The 24,078-nt window shown below is 33.1% G+C and overlaps 1 protein-coding gene across 1 annotated transcript; it reads right to left on the bottom strand.

Moving 5' to 3' along the window:
* Positions 1-14,646: 14,646 nt before the first annotated feature.
* Positions 14,647-19,078, bottom strand: LOC127878673 (cholecystokinin receptor type A-like). The gene is made up of 3 exons (XM_052425202.1): positions 18,772-19,078; positions 16,172-16,537; positions 14,647-15,257 (listed from the first exon to the last, which is right to left on the bottom strand). Exons 1-3 carry the CDS (start codon positions 19,076-19,078, stop codon positions 14,647-14,649), a joined length of 1,284 nt encoding a protein of 427 aa, XP_052281162.1.
* Positions 19,079-24,078: the final 5,000 nt, after the last annotated feature.

Raw genomic sequence — 24,078 nt, 5'->3', positions numbered from 1 at the left:
TAATTTCATTAATGGAAATTCTTCAAATGCATGAAATTTAAGTACACTTTTTTCTGTGATTTATATCCATACGAATTTCATTGTGACTTGATTAAATAAACACATTAATATATTTTAAAGCGTAGAATATCATAGAAAAGGACATGACAAAGACATTGCAAGGCACTTAACACGTGGTAATTGTGTTTTACTACTTCCCGAAAGTCATTGTCTATCTTTATCTTATTAAAATATATATCTATATCATTAAAATGGTAAGGTGTTAGATATTTAACCAATGATCTGAAAATAAACTTCCGCGTCAAAATTTACTGCCGAGTCTCCCTAAGTAACTTAATTTAATAAAACCAAGTTATTTTTGTTTTCTTATAAAAAGGTTAATTTAAATAATAATGTTACAATAATGATACAATATTCAGATAGGCATAAGCCTGCAAGTAAGATTTATAAAAATAATAATCGACAGAGAGGTATGTTTTAAGAGAAATTCAGTTCTTGTAATGTTAAAGCAAACACTTAAAAAAGTCATTGAAAATCAATTTATAAAACCCAAAATACATGGCGTATACGTTTCGACGGAGTTATGAACTGCATGTGGAAATATTGACATAATGTGAAATTCTTGCAATTTCGATAAGCCCTATGACGTTTGCCCTTTCCTTAAGTGTATTATTTGTCAAAGATTTAGTTGAGTTTGGGTGTTCGGATTAATTCATTGACTATATATACAAAACTTAAATAATATATCTCGTGGTGTTTGTTTTTACATATATTAACATAACGATATATTTTGAAACACTCGGATGCATATCTGCAATCGTCACGTTCTTCTTGCCCCAGTATTGTTCACGACACTGTTCCATGTTAATGACATAAATAGGATATGTAAGGTTCACATGGACGCAAATCAACTACGTCCATGAACTTACAGTAAGAATCAAACGTGTATTACCTTTATAAAGAGTGTTTAAAAAAATAACATACCTTATTTAGTACATGTCGTGTCAAAAACAAATGCCACACCATCTACTTGCAAGTTTTCAAACAATCGGTTATGAATTTATCTGGTCGACGTCCTTGAACGCCGTAAAAGAAGAATAGGAGAGTTATAATTCTCAACATAATACCATTTATGTTCACCAAATAAATTGAAAAGCTTATATTATACATTTAACATACATGTTAATTATTTTAAACATATACATGTATTGAAGTTGCTAACATTACGAAGTCGTAATATATAAAATTAGTTGATAAAAATTAAAACTTATTCCTCAATATTATTACGGAGACAACTAAATGTGTCATTTTAAACCAGCTAAATGCGCCGTTTTGGTTGAGAATAAAACTCAATACGTCTAAGAGGAGCGCACGATTAAGAATGTTAAATACTCGGATTTAGCGTTTGCATAAAAATGTGTGGGGCTTCATTTTAATGCATGATTAGGTAAATTTATGTATTAGCCTTTTTTTCTGAAATTTTAAGTGACTTTTGTTGGATTCTTTGGAGTGCTTTTTCTTTATAATTATTATGTATTTTCATATATGCTTACACATGTGTTTTACATTTAAGATAAGTGTTTTTTGTACGGTATAAATCAGGGCTTTCTAAATGCGTCGTGCAGTGTGAAGTTGCCCTTTTCTATAGCAGTCGTATCGAACGGGTACATTTCTGTACCCTTGACAAATTATATCAGGTCATTGATTGACAAGGCAGATGTGTCGGCTGCAAAGAGCGATTTTATTAAAAAGACTTTCTCTGATGGACCCGTGTAAGAGGTTTTTTGTGTCTTTGGCAATCACCAAGACAGACAACTTCTTATTGCCGCAATACATGAAAAATATGAGCATGCAACACGACTATCAGAAGGTTGTTTGTAATGAGCCAACTGTAGTACACGAATGTTGATGTGCGATCTAGTTCAATTGAAAAAGGCGGCTTGCCCCTACTGTGTCTGTGTTAGTATTCTTTATAAATATGCATAATTAACTGTTCGTGCCGACATGGTGAAAATAGATCTGTTGAAATTAAGTAAATAAAATAATGATAGGTTAAGCGACCGCTTTTTTTGTGTGTGTGCCATGCTCGAAAAATTGCCCTTCCCGGTGCAACCACAGATTTTATTTGTACTGAGCCCTATTAATTGACCTATAAATACAGAAGCAATTAGAAACATATAATTGTTTTTAAACATTATAGCCTTCCATGGAACTTTAAGAAATTGTATTGTGCATCGTGTTCTTAGATAAAATAACATTTTATTGATATACGAGAACGAACAGTGAATGTCTTTTCAGCATTTAGTATTTTAGAAGAAAAATAGCATCGGCTGATTCTTTGATCTCGATAATCTGAATACAAATGTTGTTGGAAATTACATTCCATTCGTGAGGACATATAGTACGTAAAATATTTTGCAATCTTTATTATATGTTATCACGACAGCAAGGGTGAAACCTTAAACGAATTGGAATTGCATTTATTTTGCAATTGTTTTAGTCAAATAAGGTAATCAATGAATACTATAAGAACATGTTTCGTACTTGTGTTATAGTAAATGCTTCTGATCCGTATATATACATATTTGATTTCTTTATCTATGTCAACTCAAGCTTAAGAGTTCCATCTCTATAAGTTGCAACACTATCTTTGCTTAACTTATGAGCTGCATTTTATTTAGTTCTGTCTAAATATGAAAACTGTTCGGTTTGCGCACGTTGCAGTAATTTCAAATGTTTCAGCGTTATATAAAATTATATTAGAGTTAACACATTATATTATAACACAATACTATAAACTTTTTTCTATTATGTGAATGCTTGGTTTTAAGTATACAAACACAACTGAAACCGTCTTCTTGTCAACAGTATGGCGAAGTATTTCTTGAACTGTTTCGCTCTAATATTCTAGGTATTCTACCTAGATAACGTCAATATCGTATACATGATTTGAAAAAGTAGGAGACTGTTCTTTCAGCTGATTGATTGGCATTTTAGTATGTTACCCGCGAAATATTGATAGATTAGTTCCCATGAGTGTTAAGTACGGCGTAAGGCTTTGTTTGCAATAATTGAATAAAGACATCTCAGGAATCAGCGATTAAACTTAATTTACCGATGTGAGCATTGTATACACTTGCAAAAGATCTTTCATTTCTAAACGTAAAATGTATGAGCCGCGCCCTGTGAAAAGGGGGTTTAATGTATGTGCAGTCCGCACAGGCTAATCAGGTAAGACACTTTCCGCTTTTATGATATTTTTCGTTCAAAGAAAATCTCGTCTTTGCAAAATCTAGTTTAGTCGGAAAGTGTCCATCCCAGATAAGCATGTGCGGACTTCACAGGCTAATCTGGAATGACAATTTACGCACATGCATTAAACCCATTTTTACACACAGAGCAGGGCCCAAATAGACAATATTGCTACATGAAAGTCTTGAAATCAAGTTTAAAATCTTACGCGTTATCGGAAATACAACTCTGCTTAAAGTCATTCACTTTACACAAATTTTATGTTTTTATTATCATAAACTGCCAAACAGAATTAAAGTTAAACATGGATTAAAGTTATACAAACGGTCAGTGTTTAATAAATTTACCTTCAAGCAAGTAACATGTATACACAACTACACATATAAGGCTTGCAATGGTTATGCTGTTTAATTTAATTTCATATCTTTAAAGGCGGCTAAATTAATTACAAAGAGGCGTGCAATTTGATCAGAATTAAGAATAAAGCTTATTATGATTTCAATTCGTTCTACCGTCTAAGAAGACTCGAAGCATGTAAGCTTGCGACTGTGCGTATTAACAAATATTGTAATAAAAAACATTCACTTACATAACAGACTTATTATTGGTTAAACGTAGTTATTGTCTGGTGACATATATAATTTGGTCATTTATTGTCCCTGGTTGTTTGTCGCTCGCTCTGTGTCTTTCTGTCAGCCTCTTTAATAGGATCGTTGCACACAGATTGTAAATAGCGTGGTTCATTTGAAAGGCGCATGTATCAGGTGTTGATCAGTACTAGTTTACTCGAATTAGATTGTTCATTAGGGGACGACTTATTTTGTATATATTGCCAATAACTGGTTGTAAATAAACAATAAACTCGATTTCACAACATATTATATTTGCTGTGAAGACGCTGAGTAACCAATGTATATAGACGTATGTTAACGTAACATTGATTGATGTATAAATGCTAGATAAGCTTTCCAATCAGGACATGGGATTGGATCACGAAATGCGAGATCTCTAGAGGACAGTGAGAAATGTCAATAGTTAATGTGTGACAGCAAATCACAGCAAAAATATATCAAACACGCACTTAAAGTGATATGATGCGCATCTAACATGTTCATAGGTGTCTATCGCAACCGTTGTTTATATTTGGTGTTGATATACACTTATATTTTGTAATGCAGCATCAGCATACTAAAACAATATCCCGGAAATAGAAAAATAATGCATTTGAATATCAACCGTACTTTCGTTTGACAACTTATCATGAATGTACGATGTGAATTGTAAATTTAGTTTTAGTTCAGATTCGTTCATATCTATTCATACGATACACGAACACTAACTCCGATCCTAATAAAAAAGACATTTCCGCTCGGCTTAAAGGACTGTACGGTCATGTAAAAAATCGAATATAATATATTTTTTCATAAACAACTGGTAGCAAGATGAGTTGCAGATGATTGGTCAGTTACCACATTTATACTTACTCTTTTGACCTGTTAATTCTGTTCAGCTCAATTCAACAGTGAAAAATACTCATAATATCACTTTAAACGCCGTTCAACATGTTCCGTTTTACGGTATTCAATGAGCACTTCATAATTTATGAGTGCATACGTCTGCACTTGCATACGTATAAACAACTTGTAAAATTTGGTGGATTCAGAGTCCAAACAGACAGGCGTAAACATTCAATCCCGCGTAACAAAAGTCAACGATTTATAGATTTATTACTAAATCCGTATTTTTGTTACAAGGTTTTAATTTACAATTGTCGGGGAGCTTGACTATAAAGTATGAATAAAATACAAGAACACGTTTATTACTGGTGTATTATATATGCTTGATCATTTAAAATTATATCGAGTTGGATTTGCGAAAACGACCAATTGTGTTGTTTTTCACCATACGAGTCACAACATTAAGTAGTTTAAATTTAAACGCGACAACCACGCGAATGTCATGCTTAACTAAACCTTGATTTATAGTTTATTTTGACATCAGTTAATAGTTCTGCGTGGTAAATGTATTTCATTAAACGATGTATTTATACTTTATAATGCCAATCAGTTTATGTCATTGTAAGATCTGCTTAGACGAAGCGTTTGATCTTGATAGTCTTCAAGTGTTTTTTTCAAGCACGTCGAATAATAATTCAATGCACTTTAAAATGCAAGCAATCAAAAAGACAGGAGATGGATTTTTGTAACAGTGAGGCAAAGATTTTCCTTTTGAAATAATGCATTAATTTTTGAGCTTAGTAATGAATAAAATATATAATAAACTAAATGTTTAAAAGAGCGAGTGCTACTCGATCTACTAAAGATGACAATGCTATTTTAATGAAAGAAACTGAATACTGCCGTATAACATATTGTTTGAATGTATCATGTCCATGTTTGTTCTATATTTATAAAAACACAACAGCATTCACATCATTTGTGTACAGTTTTTTTTTTGGCAGGTCATGTCATATATGTTTTATTTAATATGTTTCAATTCCACAGTTTGTTGCCATTATTTGTTTTAAGGCATTAATATTAATCAACTAATGAATAATTTTTATAGATTGTGGAAACTACTTGAATTTATACATTTGCGAATATCTTATAAAGTCATCTTAAACATGTATCTTAATGACACTGTGTAAAAAAATCAGGCCCCAGATTGATTATGTAGTACTGTTTCTGCCTCATCTTTAACTTAACCATTACATGCCAATAATCTTTATGGTGATACTCTACACATTGTATGTTGTTTACAGCGTTACTGATGCAAACGTCTACATTCATTTGACGATTTTATTAGTCTGCATTATACATTGCGAAGAATTGTTGGGATATTTTCAAGGTCACTTAAAGCATTCCAACCTATCAGTTATATTATGCCTATCCTACGACTCTGCATTACGTATATCATGACTGGTTTAATTAAGAAGACACATTTTACGCTTTGATAGCTAGTAGCCCGATGACATGGATCTAACTTTTATTTAACGGATAAGGACAGTTCAGTAATTACTTTCCTTATATACCGCCTTTATATGTAAAAGATATTACCCTTGCCCATCTTTCAATATCGGCAAGTTTATTTGGAAATCCAACAAAACAAAGATAAAGCCTATTACACGTTTCAATAATATCATAGACAGTCTGAATAATCTGAATATAAATAAAATCGATCAAAGCGAGTTCTAAGTCGTTTGTATTCATATTAGCTGCATGTTTTATTTGAGAACTAGGTGATACATGTACAAGATATGGATATGTTTTAATCGATTAAATTTGAAACACGTACATTTCTACCGCTTAATAAAACGATACGGTTATGAATTATAAAAAGTCCTATTAAAAGTTTAGTATAATTTATTTATAAATATATATTAGGAAGTTGAAAACACTGGACAGAATGCATGCGTTCAAAGTGTCCTCCTTACGTCTTGCCTTAATGAATATCTAGAAGAAAAGTGTCGTCCTTGACACAGGTGGTTAGCGTGTGGTTATGATTATAATTAATAAAAACATCATTTCGAATGAAAAATAATCAAATTATAACGAACAATTCGATCGTTGACTAGAAGGTCACGCGAGTTGTGTATCGTGTTATTTCTTACAATTTGACCCAGCATTTGTAAACATATTACAAGATATGTGCATTTCCAGAAATGAAATTCATTTCTGCGTTGCATAAGACCAAGTTCATGGAAATATCTGCACAATTGATGAAGTTATGGCTGTTCAAAGCGATGCACCTTGTTTTGGGGTGATTTTGAGTTCAAAAACCTTGTTATATGTATATACATATATATATATATATATATATATATATATATATATATATATATATATATATATATATATATATATATATATATATATATGTTGATACTGAATTGTTTTCAGAGAAGTTGAGTTTTCGTTTTAATTTGATTATTTGTCATTTAAAATGATGTTTATACTATTACAAAGCATAGACACACGCTAACCACCTGTGACCCCTGATTAGCCAGTACCAGCTGCATAGGCGAATCTCGGGTGATACTTAACGCACATGCATTAGACGCCGTTCCACATTTGAGACGCAAATTAGAGTGTTTCAGAGTCAATTTTTGACATTTGGTAAAGAACAATAAATCATATAGAAAGATGCAATTCATAAAGTTTTGGTATAAGTCATGGATTAACAGCCATTACCAAGAGCAGTAAATCATAATCTCTTAGTTAAGTATCGCATTTAAGTGCTGCTCCTCCGAACAGTGATCTAGTGTTCAAGTGACGGAAGACAAATGATCAGCCATTATCTGTGTGACCGTGAAAAATGTATATCCACGCATTATCAAAAATGATGTCGAAAATGACACCGCCTTAAACGAATGACCATATATATTCCTAATTGCACTGCATTAAAATAGAAACACATGCCCATTTACCGACTTCTTTTGGAATCATCTTTCAGTAAATTGTTGAAAACTAATGCAATGAACGTAAGCTTGCGTGAGAGAGAGAAGAGAGATGGGAAAGAGAGAGAGAGAGAGAGAGAGAGAGAGAGAGAGAGAGAGAGAGAGAGAGAGAGAGAGAGAGAGAGAGAGAGAGAGAGAGAGAGAGAGAGAGAGAGAGAGAGAGAGAGAGAGAGAGATGGAGAGACCGAGACAGAGTCAGAGGAAGACGCAGACAGACAGTCAGACAGACAGACAGACAGAAAGACAGACAGACAGACAGACAGAAAGACAGACAGACAGACAGACACACAGACAGACAGACAGAAAGACATACAGACAGAAAAACAGACAGACACTATAAGATCAGTCTCGTTTTTGTAAAGGCCTTTTAGCCTTGATGTAACGGCTGGCTTCAGCTAATTGTCTCATACTGTCTGTCAGAAATGAATCGCACTACTTCCCAACGCATTTTAAGAGATTGTCATTTATTATATGAATCCCTTCGACTTGGACTATCGTCTTAACTGTTTGGATAACATTTCATTTCTTCAACATTAAACACATTAATTAATTTATACGGTCTTTAATTAATTCGGATCAAAGTCACAGTGTCCTTTAATGCTAACAATTCCCATCTCGCTTGTAATTGTTTGGTCGTCATCACTGCAAAATCGTCCATGTAGATTTCTATGTGTGGTTTGTTTATTTCCACTTTCGGTTCCAATAGGGTTCGGTGTTTTTTGCAGCTATTGCCATAAAGAAAGCGAGCCTAATCACAAACGATGTGAGAGTGTATAACCTGTCACAATTCCTTTATCCGACTGTTGCCATATTGTTGCATGCTCTCAAATTATGAACATAGATGGCAAAGACGTACACGGTCATACTTTTCGTCACGTACTGTGAAACCTCACAGATGTCCATCGAAACCTCGACCACATTAAGCGACACTGATATTTTTTCAAGCGAGACCACTGTAAGATCCGCCTTGCCTGCTGTTTGCCACTTTGATGAGTTGGCTATCACACTTGTTCATACATTCGTTCGTACACAAGTTATATAAAAGCCTATGTGGTAGAAATGATAAGAATATTTTTACCTTCCGCGTTTAGAAAGAGATATCCCGATTGCTTTATTGACATTTACCGATCGTATTTGTTTCCCGGATAACTCTGTACACAGTCCGTACTTAAGTTTATTCAAAACTTTAAAACTAACGTGCGTTGTCTTTGCGGTACACCGACTAGCTCGGATGAATCGTAAAACCTCTTGTATTCCTGTAGATCTTGCCCTAGGGCATTTTGCATCTGCTATCCCTATGTGGCATGTTGTTTGTACTTTATCGCAGTAATTGTTTGGTTCCCGTGTGTTTCCTTCGGATTGAGGCTCTCATTGCACCCCCCCCCCCCCTGCCTCCCTATTATAAATTATGTTTGAACAAATGTAGCTTTATCCTTTCACGAAGACTGTGACATGGAAGCTGCCCCTTACCACTCGATTCCGTACTTTTCCAGGCAGCCAACTGTTTCTCCAGTGTCGCCAGTCTTTTTTGAATACATATTTAAGTTGGTCTTTGCCGTTTATGGTCACTTATAAAAAATAGAAGAATTATGCATACAAAAGACATTGCATTATAACAAAAACGCGTTGAAATTCTGCTCATGATTGACTTAAAGTAACCTCCTTATTCTCCTTGAAAACAACGTCATGAATCCCGGACGTTGTATTCGGTGCATCCGGTTCGACAAAGAAACGTATAAGGACTCGCTATGATTTACTCAATACAATTTCTTTATCCGGCACGTACATTTTTAAACATATCCACTAATAGAAATCTGGCTAATGTCTTAAAATCTTCAAAATAAACGTATGAAATCCGGTAATAAATTAATAGGCCGAAACAGAATGAAGGAGTAAGAAATATAGATAAGTATGTACTTACGAGAATCGATTGATTGCATTAGTGGGAGCCTTTCAAACAGGCTGACCTTTGGAAAGCTTTGCACACATGGTTAACAGCAAATCGAAAGTGTATATGTGTTCTTCTTTGAAGCAATAAAAAGGAGAGATATTTACTGAAACACTACGACATACAAGATTGATTAGTAAACACCTGTGATTTTATCAGAGTTCGCGAAATCGGTCAAAAGGCGGCGCTTTTTAATTTAATGACACTTTGGTTATAAATGTTTACAGTATACTTGTAAAATCATGGGATATTAAGCTTCTAATGAAACTTATGCTGCCTCATGTTCTGGCCTGTACTCACTTTTTATATTAGTTCAGACCATACATTGCACAAGCGTTTAACATATATCACAAATAATAGATATAGTCAATAATAAATATGTTATTAACATTACAGTGTATATTTATTTGTAATATTGTCAAAATACTTCATACACGTATTTCAATTTCAATATAATATTACTTAACAATGAGCGTTCCAAGTCGCTGACCCAGCGTTAATGTTAATGCCCAAAGGTTTTTTTTCCAGCACCGTTCAACACTAGCTGACGGAATCTAGAGCTGTTCTCCTAATAAAGTTTTATTAGTTTCATGATTACTATATTTCATGCTCATAATGAGCACTTTAATAAATTTTAACAAGATAAGTACGGGCCTTTCTGGACAACCAAATTGTTTTAAGAGAACGATTTGTTCCTTTGTATCTCTACGCTCAATGTGTCGTGTAATGAGGTTATAAAACGGTCAATAGAGTTATCTTAGATTGACAACCACGACTGAAGAGAAAGCATTCATCTTCATCCCATATAATAATAACGAAGCTGATTTGTAGCAAATGCTTGTACTTTTTGGAACAAAATACCTGTAGATGTTTGAAATATTTACTTCATTATTATGTTTTCTTGTTATCAGCTCCTACTTAACTAACTTTAACAAAAAACATTAGAAATCGCTTGACTCTGGTAGATATACCGATATAAGAAGACTTTTTCCGTTGGTTTTTGGTTTAAACAATATTTATTTGGCTATTCATATACAGTATGTAAGCAATATAACACAAAACAAACATACTAGCAATTTTCGACGAAATATGTTTAACAAAAGGACTGTTAAGTGTAAATTGACAAAATTGAGAAAAAGGCTGGAAGCTTATGCTAAGTATCTCTTCTGTCATTTGAAGGTGCTGCTGAAAACGTAACAAGATGATGAAGAGAGCAAAAGAAATATCTTAGGTTTGTATATATAAGCATTATAAATTTGTGATAAAGAATGAGATAAACGTGACAGGGTTATCGCAACTTAAGAAAGTTACTATAATAAAAGAAACAGTTGCGGGGCGGGGATGCAAGGATGAAAGACTGAACATGTTTGAATGTAAGTGAATTTTCTTCGTATGAAACCGTTTGACACCGAAGATAAGTAGTTGTAAAGTTATGGGTTGAAAACTGGAAATATTGTCAAATAAGATTGCTCTTTTTTCATTATATATTGGGCAAGTGTAGAAAAAGTGGAATGTGTCTTCAATCTCTCCACATCGACAATATGGTTTTTCCGAAATGTTTTTCGCGTACAAATGATCAATTAAGTTGCTGCAATGCATTCGCATACGTTCGCTCGCCATTCTGTGGCTGGCAAACATTTGTATGCAGTTGTTTTGTTTTCCTATATTAATTTTATTTAACTATTTCAAGTATTAAAGTGTTGTTAATTAATCATTGAATAGCTCTTATTTAACACGATAATGTACATATCAGTTGAATCCAGCAGTTAAACACGCTAACGCAATGTCAAGTTACTCCAGAGTTAATGATAACTCATTAACATGTAAAATACCTCAAATGGAAATATAAGTAAATGCATTATAAGTATTATTGAAGTTATACGATAATATTTCTTCTGAAAACCTAAGTGTATCTTATAAAAATGCAGTTTTTGTTTATTGATAAAACATGTTCAGCCAGTACATAACGCCATTGCTAACCAATATTTCTATTAATGTGTACAAGCGTCATTTGGTAATCTCGACATTTATAACGCGATAGCTGACTTGTACTCATAACTATCAAAACACGTATGCTGTAAATCTACACATGTTTTAGCGGGTAAATTAAACACCAACATATACTCTCTATTAAATGTCAAGCATTCGTTCAGGCCTCCACATAGCTAAGCGTGTATAAAAAGCGTGCCATAATGCATTCGAAAGTACACGATTGTTAATAAAATGACTCGTTCTCCCGCAGTATTTGTTTTTTATTGACGGCATACAATGAACGGATATAAATAAGTTGATATTTTACATTGTTACCGGCATCCTTAATTTACTGAAATGATAAAGGAAATAGACCCGATTTCGTTTAGAGGATATTTAGAAACACGTGAAGGAGTGTCTATGGAGAAGTTGTTTCCGATGGGTGTAGCCGAGCCGTATTTTTTTTCTTTTCGAACGGGATCAAAACGCTCAAATCTTCTCTTCCCAGGCATATACTGTTAAAGGCTAGTAACCTGAAACGGTAGTTTTTTTAGTTGAACAAAAACTAATGAGAAAATGTGTAACTTGTTCAAAAAGCTACACACATTTTTTCCGGAAATTAATGAATTAATGAATTCACTAATTTCAAATGTTATTGAATAAACATCAACATGTGACGTCCACACGCGTATTGCTACATGAGGATACGACACACATTATGGAAAATTAAGCACGTGTTCAATAAGAAAGGATTTGTAGTTATTTAAATCCGTTGCCATCGTCGGCACTTTTGTTACGATCGCGTAGTCGTATCTGTACAAGGCATCACGGTGTGTTGGTGTACTACCGAACATTAATACATATTTAACAATATAATATACCTTTGTAATATTTTGTAAATGGTTGGGCTAGACGCATGATACAAGTACGATGTATGACACGTTGCTTACATACTTTGCTGTATTATTTTCTTCGCGAAGAAATACTTATTTACGATGAAAATTGTTATATACGTGAAAAACAAAAAGTAATGTATTGCTTATGATTGATCTGTTAGTGCACGTCTTTAAATATTAATCATCATAAATAACATATGAATATGATATATATGAGTTTACAACGTAGCAATTACTTGTTTACACAAATGTGTGTTAAAAACAGAAAAGAACCACTGCTTAAGTAATGAATGCATTGCATACGAACGTATCGTTTATCAACTAATATATACCACTTGCTCCTGATTGATTGTACTTGTGTGTTCCTGATTAAAATTAATACTTTATATACTTTAATAACAAATAATACGCATTAGCCATCTAAGATAGATTTTGAGCTTTTTTTCTTACTTGTAAATAATAAGGGAACATTGTAGATTTTAATCAAATTTTATACACATGTTTAAATAAGAAAATGATTCCAAAATGGTATGGACACATATTCTACAACTGAACATATGTGTCATGCAAATAAAAATATGTATACTTCATTCCGATTGCAAATAACGAATCCCACAATTACTATTTCCAATGTAACAATTCACGGATTGGAAAGCGATTTGTTGCACTCATATGTTTTATTATGTTCTATTATCTTCTTTTATTTTCTTGTATTTTCTTTCTTAAAATTATGTATTTTATGTTCTATTATATTGCACGTCTGGCTTGCGGGTATACAAATTTCAAACATAACGTTTCCTTCTTAAAATAGGACGGATGAGTATATACAGTATGTATGACTTTACACAGTAAAAGTGTTTGTGTCATATTGTACTTAAGTTCTGATTGTGATGTGCAATTTATTAAGACTTAACCTCTCCGGCAATGCTATTCAATATGAAATGTAAACACACTTTCTTTTCAGAAAGAAATTGCTGACGGCAGTTTTCCTCAAAATGCCATGTTAATTCATGTCTAAAGACATTTTTCATTACGAATGATACATGAAATAGAAAACATTACTTCATCTAAGTAAGTGGCTGGTATAATCTACTTTTTAGTTACTCTTGCTAGTTGTTCAACATGTTAAAGGGGCCTTTTCACAGATTTTGGCATGTTTTGAAGTTTGTCATTGAATGCTTTATATTGATAAATGTAAACATTGGATATAAAAAGCTCCAGTAAAACATCAAGAAAAAAATTTAAAAAAGGAAAAAAAAGTACCCCGCAGCAGGGCTCGAACCAGTTACCCCAGGAGTCCTGAAGTAAAAACCAATTTGACCGCTCGGTCATTCTGCCAAGTATGTATGGGAGACGTATTTTATAGTTTATATAAGCAATCTTTGTAGTTTCACAAAATTAAACGACAACTACAGAATTCTCCAAATTATTCAATCGTTTCGCGTTGCAACGCTTTATTATTTTCATGTTTTTAAATCGTCAAAAGATGCATAGTATGGCTATATAAGACCATGGTTAATGTTCAGTATTACTGTGTCCTCACAAATATCATATTAACTAAAACGAAAACTTGCGAATCTAAAACAACTTTTTTTCAATTTACAAAACCGTGAAAAGTTCCCTGTAATATGTTATTTTTAATTTAAATTTCCTGCATCAATTATATTAAAGAAAAATCACCTTAGTAGATTTATTGTTTTTGTTCTCACTAAAATATGGGAGTGAGATAATCGCAATATTCATGGTGCAGATTATCAATAGTTATTGTGTTTATCTCAAACAAAGTATTGGTCATGGTGTCCGATGAATCTAGTTTTCAGAATTTCATTTTGAAATCAAAAGGGAGCGGACATCAATTGACACGTAACCACCTTGTTTTTCCTGCTAGACACCTGTTGTTTTTTCAACACCGATAGCGTTTAAAAAGCACACTATTTTTTTCCGGATTGGTTTATACCTTTGAAATGTTGGATAACACTAAATTCCATAAATGGTGCTTGTAATCTTAAATCTTCCAGAATATACTACTCACATACAACACGAACAAAACAACATGCACATGAATAAATGGATAAAAAGTGAACGCATCAGATAATGATCCAATTTGAATAGTTTTAAGGATATTACAAAAGTCCGTTCTTTGTTTTCTCACTTGAACTTAATTCCGTCTCATCTGGCTTCTGACTGTCAAACCACGTCAGACGTCTGGTACTAGTGTTTGGTTTGTACGTTGCACTGGTAACTCTTTTGCAACATATACATCGCATTACAGCGTTCACAAAGGCTTGCCGGAATGTGTTGTTCATGAAACAGTACGTAATCGGATTACAACACGATGAAAAGAATGCGAGAACAAATATTGTTGACCAAACGGCGCTTGGTATCATTTCCTTTGCGCTTTCATGGTGAAAACTTTTCCACGTTTGCACAGTGTAGAGTGGTGTCCAGCAAACAAAGAACTCAATAACCAAAACAAATAACATTTTTACGACACGAATCTTGGCCTTTCTACTTCTCTCTTGGTTACTTTGGCGTATAATTCTCGTTGTGTCATATTTTCGTCGGGGAGATGATTCTTCGCTACTGCATGGGCTTATTTCTGTCATTTGGATGGACAAATAGTTTTTATCACTAGGTTTATTGGCTAATCGTGTTACGTAGCCGCCAAAGGTTTTGTTATTAGTAGTTTTAGAATATTTGCTTCGCATGGATACAATAGATTGACTCGTGCTGTCTGAAAAGGAATAATGCATACATTTGTAAATGTGTAAAAGCATCATGTTATTGCAATACAAGATATGTAAGATTTATTGTATTGAAAATTCTGATCAGGTTATTTCAGATAACTCGACTATCTGCCAGATGGCCATGCGTTCCCAGTAATGTATAGGTTTGGTAATGACATTATTACTACGTTTATTTTACCCCTTCTGCTCATACAGGTAAGCTATGGGTCAGTTGGTACATGTTGTGATTAGAATGCTATGTAAGTAGATAAAACGCCCGGCAAAATTAGCGGGGGTGTCTTTTTTTAAATCCCACCCCCTTATTCAACCCGCTGAACATTTTTCGGACAAACAATATAGCGCCGCATCCCATCCGTCTAATCTATGCATTATTATATGCACTTAGTACTCGTACAGTTTGTATATCGGTTAAGCTTGTCCGGGACAGCGGGAATACAAAACATGACATGCAAGATATAATTGAAATACTTTTGAAAACAACATTAAAGTATCCAAACAAACAACACACAAAACAAGTATTCATAAATAATATAAACGTAAAAATGCAATTTGGAAAATATTACAAGTGTAGTTATTACCCATAAATGTTGTTTCAATTCAAAATGCGGAATCATATCAAATAGAAACATTTGTTTTATGTAGAGTAAAATATGATGCTATTAAAAGTATCTGACTGAAAATAAATTGTCGACACATACCATTCCTTACATCCCTTGTCCAATAATTGATATGTTACTGTTAAGTTATGTTTGATAATATTCTTATCATTTATTTGACGTTAAAAAAGTATTTACTCTTGTTTAGATGGCTAAATATTTATAACACAACCCTTTAAATATAGCAACGCATACTTTTAACGTGCATTACATCGTTAATTTAATATAGTAACTGAAGTGCTTACTTTCAACTTGTGCATCTTGTTTTATACCGGTACATAATGTTACCATTATACGGGTGTAAGATCCGGTCATTAAGCAGAGAGGAATAAAGAGTAGAACGACGTCAAGAAATATCGTGTATGCCTTCTCTAAGTCGTTATTGTTCCAGATCTCGACACACATCATTCGACCTTGACCCCCTTCCATGAGGCTGGTTGCAATGGGTATTGGGAGAACAATAATCAGCGCTAACATCCAGCAGAGTATAATGATTTTGTATGCGTGTGACAATGTTTGCCATCGGCGAGAGTGAAGCGGCTTGCAAATGGCGAAGTATCTTTCCAGCGAAATTGCCACTAATGTAAAGCAGCTGGCAGCAACAGATACCCCTGGAATCATAAACGAACAACATTACAATTTGTAATTCCGTAACTGTAATTAGTCGTCGATGTTATTATATCAAGCAATCTTAATTATTGAATACCTTATGTAATTCTCTAAAGTTCAATTTTATTGATAAATATAAACGCAATGCAAAAACAAATCAAATCAAATCAATATTTATTTATTGTCGGTATAGTATACAAACATTATAACATAAGCTATGAATAGCTTTTGACCGACAAAACATAAATATAGTGTAATCTCACACAATTTTATAAGATCTAGACTATTTATTGTCTCCGAAATTTACAAAAAAAACTGGAAGTTTCTTTGTCCGTTAAGATCTCAGAACCTGTGACAAAGCGTCAACTTATGTATGAAGCCTCCGTGAATTATGTTCTCTCAATATGAGAGTCCTTTGTTCAATTAATACTTATAATTAAACATACTTGATTGATAACGACTGTTTTTATTAAATGTAAAAATTCGGTAATTCAATACGTTAACGATGCACTTTTATAATACTTGCATAGAATACCCGTCAATCATGCATTAAATAGCAGACGTCCTTACAGATGGATTCATCAGGAAATATATGCTGAGGATTAACACGTTAACATATCAGATGACCACTTTAACCCAGTGCTTTAATGTTAAATTAATACAACTTGAGACTCGCCAAGAACTATGGAAGCGTATATGGTACAACCTGATGCTGTGATGATGTCAACATTCTATGCCGGCATGATATGAAAAAGGTATCATGGCGTAAAAAAAAATAACTCATCGTGTCGAATAAACCTATGATGGCAAGTTATTTTAACAAGAGCATGACGCCAAAAATTATGTTGATTTGTCGACTTAGATCATGTCGACCAAATATTTTTTCGGGTAAAGCCGGAAACATTTACGTCGAGACTTTAACTTAATGTCGTTATGGCGAGTAAAATTAAGAGGGAAAAATCTACAAAACTATGACGACATACCAAGTTATTTCACAGTAAGTCGATATAAACTAATCCGGCATGACCATATTATTGGGGTGTACCATATTCTATGACGGCTGATATGAAAAAGGTGTCATGGCGTAAAAAATAACTCATCGTGTCGACTTAAACTATGATGGCAAGTTATTTTCACAAGAGCATGGCGCCAAAAATTATGGTGATTTGTCGACTTAGATCATGTCGACCAAATATTTTTTCGGGAAAAGCCGGAAACATTTACGTCGAGACTTTAACTTAATGTCGTTATGGCGAGTAAAATTAAGAGGGAAAAACCCACAAAACTATGACGACATACCTTGTTATTTCACAGTAAGTCGATATAAACTGATCCGGCATGACCATATTATTTGGGTGCACCATATTCTATGACGGCATGATATGAAAAAGGTATCATGGCGTAAAAATATAACTCATCGTGTCGACTTAAACTATGATTGCAAGTTATTTTCACACGAGCATGACGCCAAAAATTATGTTGATTTGTCGACTTAGATCATGTCGACCAAATATTTTTTCGGGAAAAGCCGGAAACATTTACGTCGAGACTTTTACTTAATTTCGTTATGGCGAGTAAAATTAAGAGGGAAAAGCCTACAAAACTATGACGACATACCATGTTATTTCACAGTAAGTCGATATAAACTAATCCGGCATGACCATATTATTTGGGTGTACCATATACGCTTCCATAGAACTGAGACGCCTAGAGGAAGCTAGTTGGCGGCCTATGTCATAGACGGGACCACAGGCGAAGATGTGATGAGATGAATACAACTTAAACATTGATATAAGATTTATACATACATAGATTGTCGGTTTATAACTTCAATAAGAGTCATCTCATATTGTTCTGGCATTCTGACAATAAGCCATGCAAGTATATAACAGATGTATTGTATACAATGACATGTATTGTTTACGCATGTGAATTTGTTTTTACTGTTCATTTTGTTGTGACGATGAGCTGTAAATGCTTAAGTCGTAAATAAACATTCAGTTCTGTTCAATATCAAAAAGTGATGCCCTGAATGTTTCACAAAAACGAAATATAAGAAAGTAAGCACAACAATTTTTTATGAATGATGTTGCACTTAATGAATCTTAAATATCTTAAATCTTTAATATAAAAATCAAATGAATCACGGTACAATATTGAACATAGTACATTGCTATCTGATTATTAAGTACATAAGTTTTTTCTTGTAAACACCATCGTTCGCATATTCGCTTACCTTGCGCATACCGTATTGCAACGCACATGAAAGGGCCGAATATGAAATTTTTAAGATGAATTGGTATCAAGGTAAACGGCATGCAGAACGCCGCCAACAGCAAGTCACTGACAGCAAGGTTCAGTAGGAATACATTTGTCACCGTACGCATCCTCGTGTTCTGAATCAGTGTTAGAATCACAAGACAGTTTCCTATCACCGCCAACACAAAAATTGTGATATACATCGCAATCATAATCTTAGCTGACGTATCCAACGTCCTTGTTTCAATTTGCATAGTTGATGTTCCGTTCGTTGTATTATTCATTGTTAACGTATGTATTTAGCAACACAATTTCCCTTTTATAGTTTGTAAACTATAATGTAACACAGACTAATGCTTGAACATTAGTTTGTTTCCGCAATTGTCATCATAATATATTATTTACGTATTGCATTTTACATTTCTATTTTAACATATTGCAGCCTACAGGTGAATAGATTGCGCGACTTGAGATGGATGTTTCATTAAATCAAGTCAAATCTTATCGAACGCTTACACTACGAAACATATTTATATATTCCATCCAATAGACGCGGATATTTGTTGACAAATAATAAACTTAAGTCGTTTGACCGTGCTTACAAGACGTATTATCGAAACTGAATGTGCTATTCTTCACATGTCATCCAGAAGTAATTCTACTTGCTGGTTCACCGAATGGACAAGTACGGGAGTCATTGGATTTTCTTAAATGCCTGCAGATCGACCACGTGGTATTAACACGCTATGGCGTCATGTTCCAATACAACTTTTTTCATGGGCTTGCGACCATTATATTTTTAATAATTTAATTTTAAGAAAACACATAAAATTAATGACTAGAAATAATGTGCCAAAAAGTAAAAACAAAAGTAATCGTTGTCCTTGCATTCGCGATACTAGCAGTTCTAAAAATGAAAAGCATTGTGATTTAATGACGTGCGTACGAAAATACAGTAAGCATGATTACACATGTGTCGGGCAAGCGAATGTAAATTTGATTTTAAAGTGAATGACTGATGTAAATCATTTCCAGGGTACAAATGCTTGGTATAATTGAGCGATTACCTGTAAATACACTCATGAGTAGGCATACCGTTCAAAATAGAACAATATTTAATTGTTTGTTAAGCGAGAGGTTAATAGCACCTCACCGAAAAAACTTTTACAGCTGTTAAAAATAGTCAGTTTGTATTACCAAGTCAATATTAATTCATGTAAAAAAATTAAAATGTTCATATTCTTATTTTTGTAACGGCAAAAATAATACCTTTTTCTATAACTATCGAAAGCTTACATAAATCGTAAGTAGCAAGTTAAAATGCATTTTACAAACGTATTATTTCAATAAACGCTCAACTCACTGTATTTAACATTCAGAAAACAATCAAAAACCAGTAAAATATGTACCAATATTAATGGAACCAGTAAAATTGCAAACGTCGAGGTGTTGAATCTTTATTGAAAACTGAAGGACAATAACAAACCTATTAACCGGTTTTAGCAGTGGGTGCCGTAGCTTGCATTTTAAATGTTATTTATATGATAACGTCTAAAGTATAATTACTGTTTTTAATGACCACAATAATAAATAAACCAGATATATATTCATTGTTATCATTTGTTTATAGAGGTTCAGGAATATTTTATTTAAATTAATGGATGTTTATTAAATACCAGCATATTTATCATATTCTTTTAGAGTTGAAGTGTTTGTTTTACACTTCATGTAAGTTAAAAACATGAAATAATTATATGTTTTCGATGCTTTTAGAAGTGTCGCAACACTTATGTGATATGTCAATTAAAATGTGTCTAACAGTTAAATAGCATTCGATAAAATGTCGTTTTCTATGAAAGGAACCCGTTCTTCGTAGAAAGGGATATGTTGAAATACCGAATATGAATATCAGGTTGGTTGAGGATGATATTCCGCCGATTCCATACTTAAGTGGCTATGTACCAATTTAATATAACAAATTATTGACATAAACTGTAGTTGTGTTATTAATTGCTCAAATGGCAATTTTTTTATTTGATTAGTTTCAAAAATTTCATCGCGATTTGTTTATTAAAGTATTGATTAATTGTGTAGTAGTTTTACTATTATAATGGACTTAACACATATCAAAAGTGCAAAATGAGAATAGTATGTTCACGTTGTGAATAATTAATCTCGCTTCAGTACGAATATATGCTGAGGCAAATATGAAAGCTTCTATGAAAACATCAGTTCTAACATAAATAAAAACACATGCCCTTCTTTGACGAAACGTTAACGAAAAGGTGAGTAAGTTTGTTTATTGTAACTCTTAATTTCCCAATAAAACGAACACAGTTGTATTCTCCACATTAACATCAGTGAGCAAATCGGTATCACCATGCATAAGGTTCTTTTAATGTTTCATGTTGACATAAGATAATTCGCATGATATGAAACAAACAATTTACACTACGTGTCTGTGTATATTTTATTTATCCAGGCGCCGATATATCGATATCGAATACAAATTATCTGAAATAGTAGCGCTTTATTGTCCCATAAAGAGCGGCATCGAAGGTGAATATAACTGGAATCGCTTTACCTTCAGAATCAATAGACAAGATTGACATTAAGAAGATTAAAACGCGCTTGCATAATTCATTAAGGGCATAACTCTTTAAGTGCTTAAAACCATTCATGTTTTATGCTTCTGTTGAGAATGAATAAGCAATTATGATAAATAATTATGAACCAACGTACGAACTGTAAGGACATCACAGAAAGGTAAAAATTGCGTATTCAAAAACGAGTAGTATACATGCATTACAATTTTACAACATCTAATGTTTAGAGTATCATGATTAACATTAAACTAAAATGAACTCAATTTGTATAACATTATGTAAACACTAACATGTTCGAACATACAATCAGTATCATATACAACTTTTATTCAAAAAATTTTAATAAAAAAAAATGTTATTAAGCAATTTATTTATGTTATTAATATTTCGTATTAAAATTTATCCCATTTTCACCGCGACATTGACGGTATAACACGTTGTGGAATATACTTGCTTGTATTCAACACTGTGGAATATACCTGTCGCGTGCACGGACTACTTTTTAAATGACGTCATGCGATATGCGCTAAAATTAGGTCGATATTGTTTGGTTCATTGATCGAATTTTATGGTCACCCATTAGAAGATAATGTGCATATTTTGCAGAAATATATATATATGACATATTCACCAAAAGAAATGTTGAAATAAAATATAAAATTACGCGATTTTTGTTTTGTTTTGTTATTTATTTATTTATATTTACTTTACCACTGAATGATTTTTCATAAGAAACAAAGTCGACAAAACTTAAGCTTCAAAATTATACGACCTTCAACCTTTAAATCTAGTCATATGACATAATTTTTCGCCATCCGTATAATGAATAAGCTGATTGATGGCGTCATAGAATGACATACTTATTGCGTCATTTTCCCCATTTTTTTGACGATTTATTATAAACGCGACTTATTTCACATGTTTTCTACATGTACTGTACGTCGACATATCTGAATTGTCAATTGATCACATTTTCCTTATTTCGTGTAATGTGCATTGTTAATAACCAAAGCATATACTTTTGACATTTAACTTAAATATTAAGAATGTACAACAAGCCATACACATATCGCACAGTTCATGAATAATCTGCTATGTTTGCTTTCCTATTTAATTCACGTTAGGCATAGAGCTGTGTAAAGTATAAGATGGTAAAAATAGCACCACACTGGAATTGGGAACGTCCCATTTTGTACACGGGTATTTTCTACTCATTTATCTGTTGTGTACTGGAATATTTTCCATTCTTTGTGTATTTATATATTAAATTATTTTCTCGTACAATAAGCGCATTTGCCATAGATAAATAAAACATTGTGCAAGTTCAAACATAATTATGTTTGTATGCAGAAATCTGCAAATGCAACCGAGTTTACCAACCGCTATTATTAGATAAACTGCTCCGGTTCATTTGAACAGCAGTAATGTAGAGTACATGACGTAGCATGTGACGAAGAAGAAAGTTTATCGCGTTCATAAACTCATTTGAATAAAGTGATAGAATGGCATAAGGGTCTTTATTTAACTGCTAAAATAATTATTAAAGACCCTAGATGCAAAATCGTCAATTATTGAGTTAAATGGATTATTAGATGGATTTTAAAGGATAATTAAAGGTAAGATACTAGTTCCTACGTGTTTTGATTTTTGTTTGTACTTTTGTCGTTCCCTGTTCTCGGGGAAATGATTTTAACATGGGCGCCATTGATGCATTGGATCACACACGGCATACCCATAACATTATATAAAAAACACGTCCTGCGCGTCCTTAAATTCGTCGTCCGAAGTCGGAAAACGTATTGCCCTGTATATTTTGTCAAATAGGTGTCAGTCGCTGCAATTGTCTGTTTACTCGTCAAAATTGTCAAGGTCTTCGATAGCTAAAGAAATTTCAGCGTACAGTTTATTTAGTATTGACAGACCTGTACAAAGTCGCGCCAGTCAAAAATCATAAAAAGCGACATTTAAAGTTATGGTAGCCAGAACTAGGTCGTCGATGGTGTACATGTATGTTGACATCGACAGCATTTTGTCAGGAACAATCGCCGCCATATTGGATTTTTATCATTTTCTATCGAAAATAAAATAAATTATAGTAAAGTAAAATCTTCTTTACGCGGTCGTAATGTGTTAAAATTCGCATACTGCGTAAAATTGAATGTAGGCATATAATGATATTTTTACTTGTTTTACAGTTTGTGTGTGAATTTTTAAAAGACTATTTTGCGTACCAGAACAAATACATGCATATCACTACGCAAGGTTACATTTGTTAGATTTTAAGCGCTTTTATGACTGAATTAAAATTATTGTTAATGTTATTAGATCTATTTATGTTAAATGTCACGTTGAAAAAATCAAATGGGATAAATAGAATACTAGGATTAGCGTTGAATACAGAGAAGTTTATGTTGCTCGGCTCGAACACCGAAAGCGCTCGCCAAGGCTCGCGATTCCGGCGTTCTAAGCCTCGCAACATAAACTTCTCTGTATTCAACGCTAACCTAGTATTCTCTATTTATTTAATTCAAAGTTATAAACATGCTTTTAATATTTAATTTATTATCATTTATGTTAAACGTATCTCAAAGTACATAAGTAAGTCAATTAATTTGTATTCATTTAGAAATCATAATATTAAATGACCATGGTAGCCAAGTTTTCGATATGTTGTACCA

The sequence above is a fragment of the Dreissena polymorpha genome, chromosome 4 (genome assembly GCF_020536995.1).
Source record: "Dreissena polymorpha isolate Duluth1 chromosome 4, UMN_Dpol_1.0, whole genome shotgun sequence".
Classification (NCBI taxonomy): Eukaryota; Metazoa; Mollusca; class Bivalvia; order Myida; family Dreissenidae; genus Dreissena; species Dreissena polymorpha.
The sequence above is the reverse complement of the archived record's forward strand: the minus strand, read 5'-3'. Positions and strand labels throughout refer to the sequence as shown.

Bases quoted from the DNA above. Each gene is read 5' to 3' on its own strand.
- LOC127878673 (XM_052425202.1), bottom strand. From the start codon at position 19,078: ATGAATAATACAACGAACGGAACATCAACTATGCAAATTGAAACAAGG. The intron at 16,538-18,771 runs GTAAGCGAATAT...TTATGATTCCAG, and splicing joins TGCAATACGGTATGCGCAAG to GGGTATCTGTTGCTGCCAGC. The intron at 15,258-16,171 runs GTAAGCACTTCA...ATTCCTTTTCAG, and splicing joins ACAAGATGCACAAGTTGAAA to ACAGCACGAGTCAATCTATT.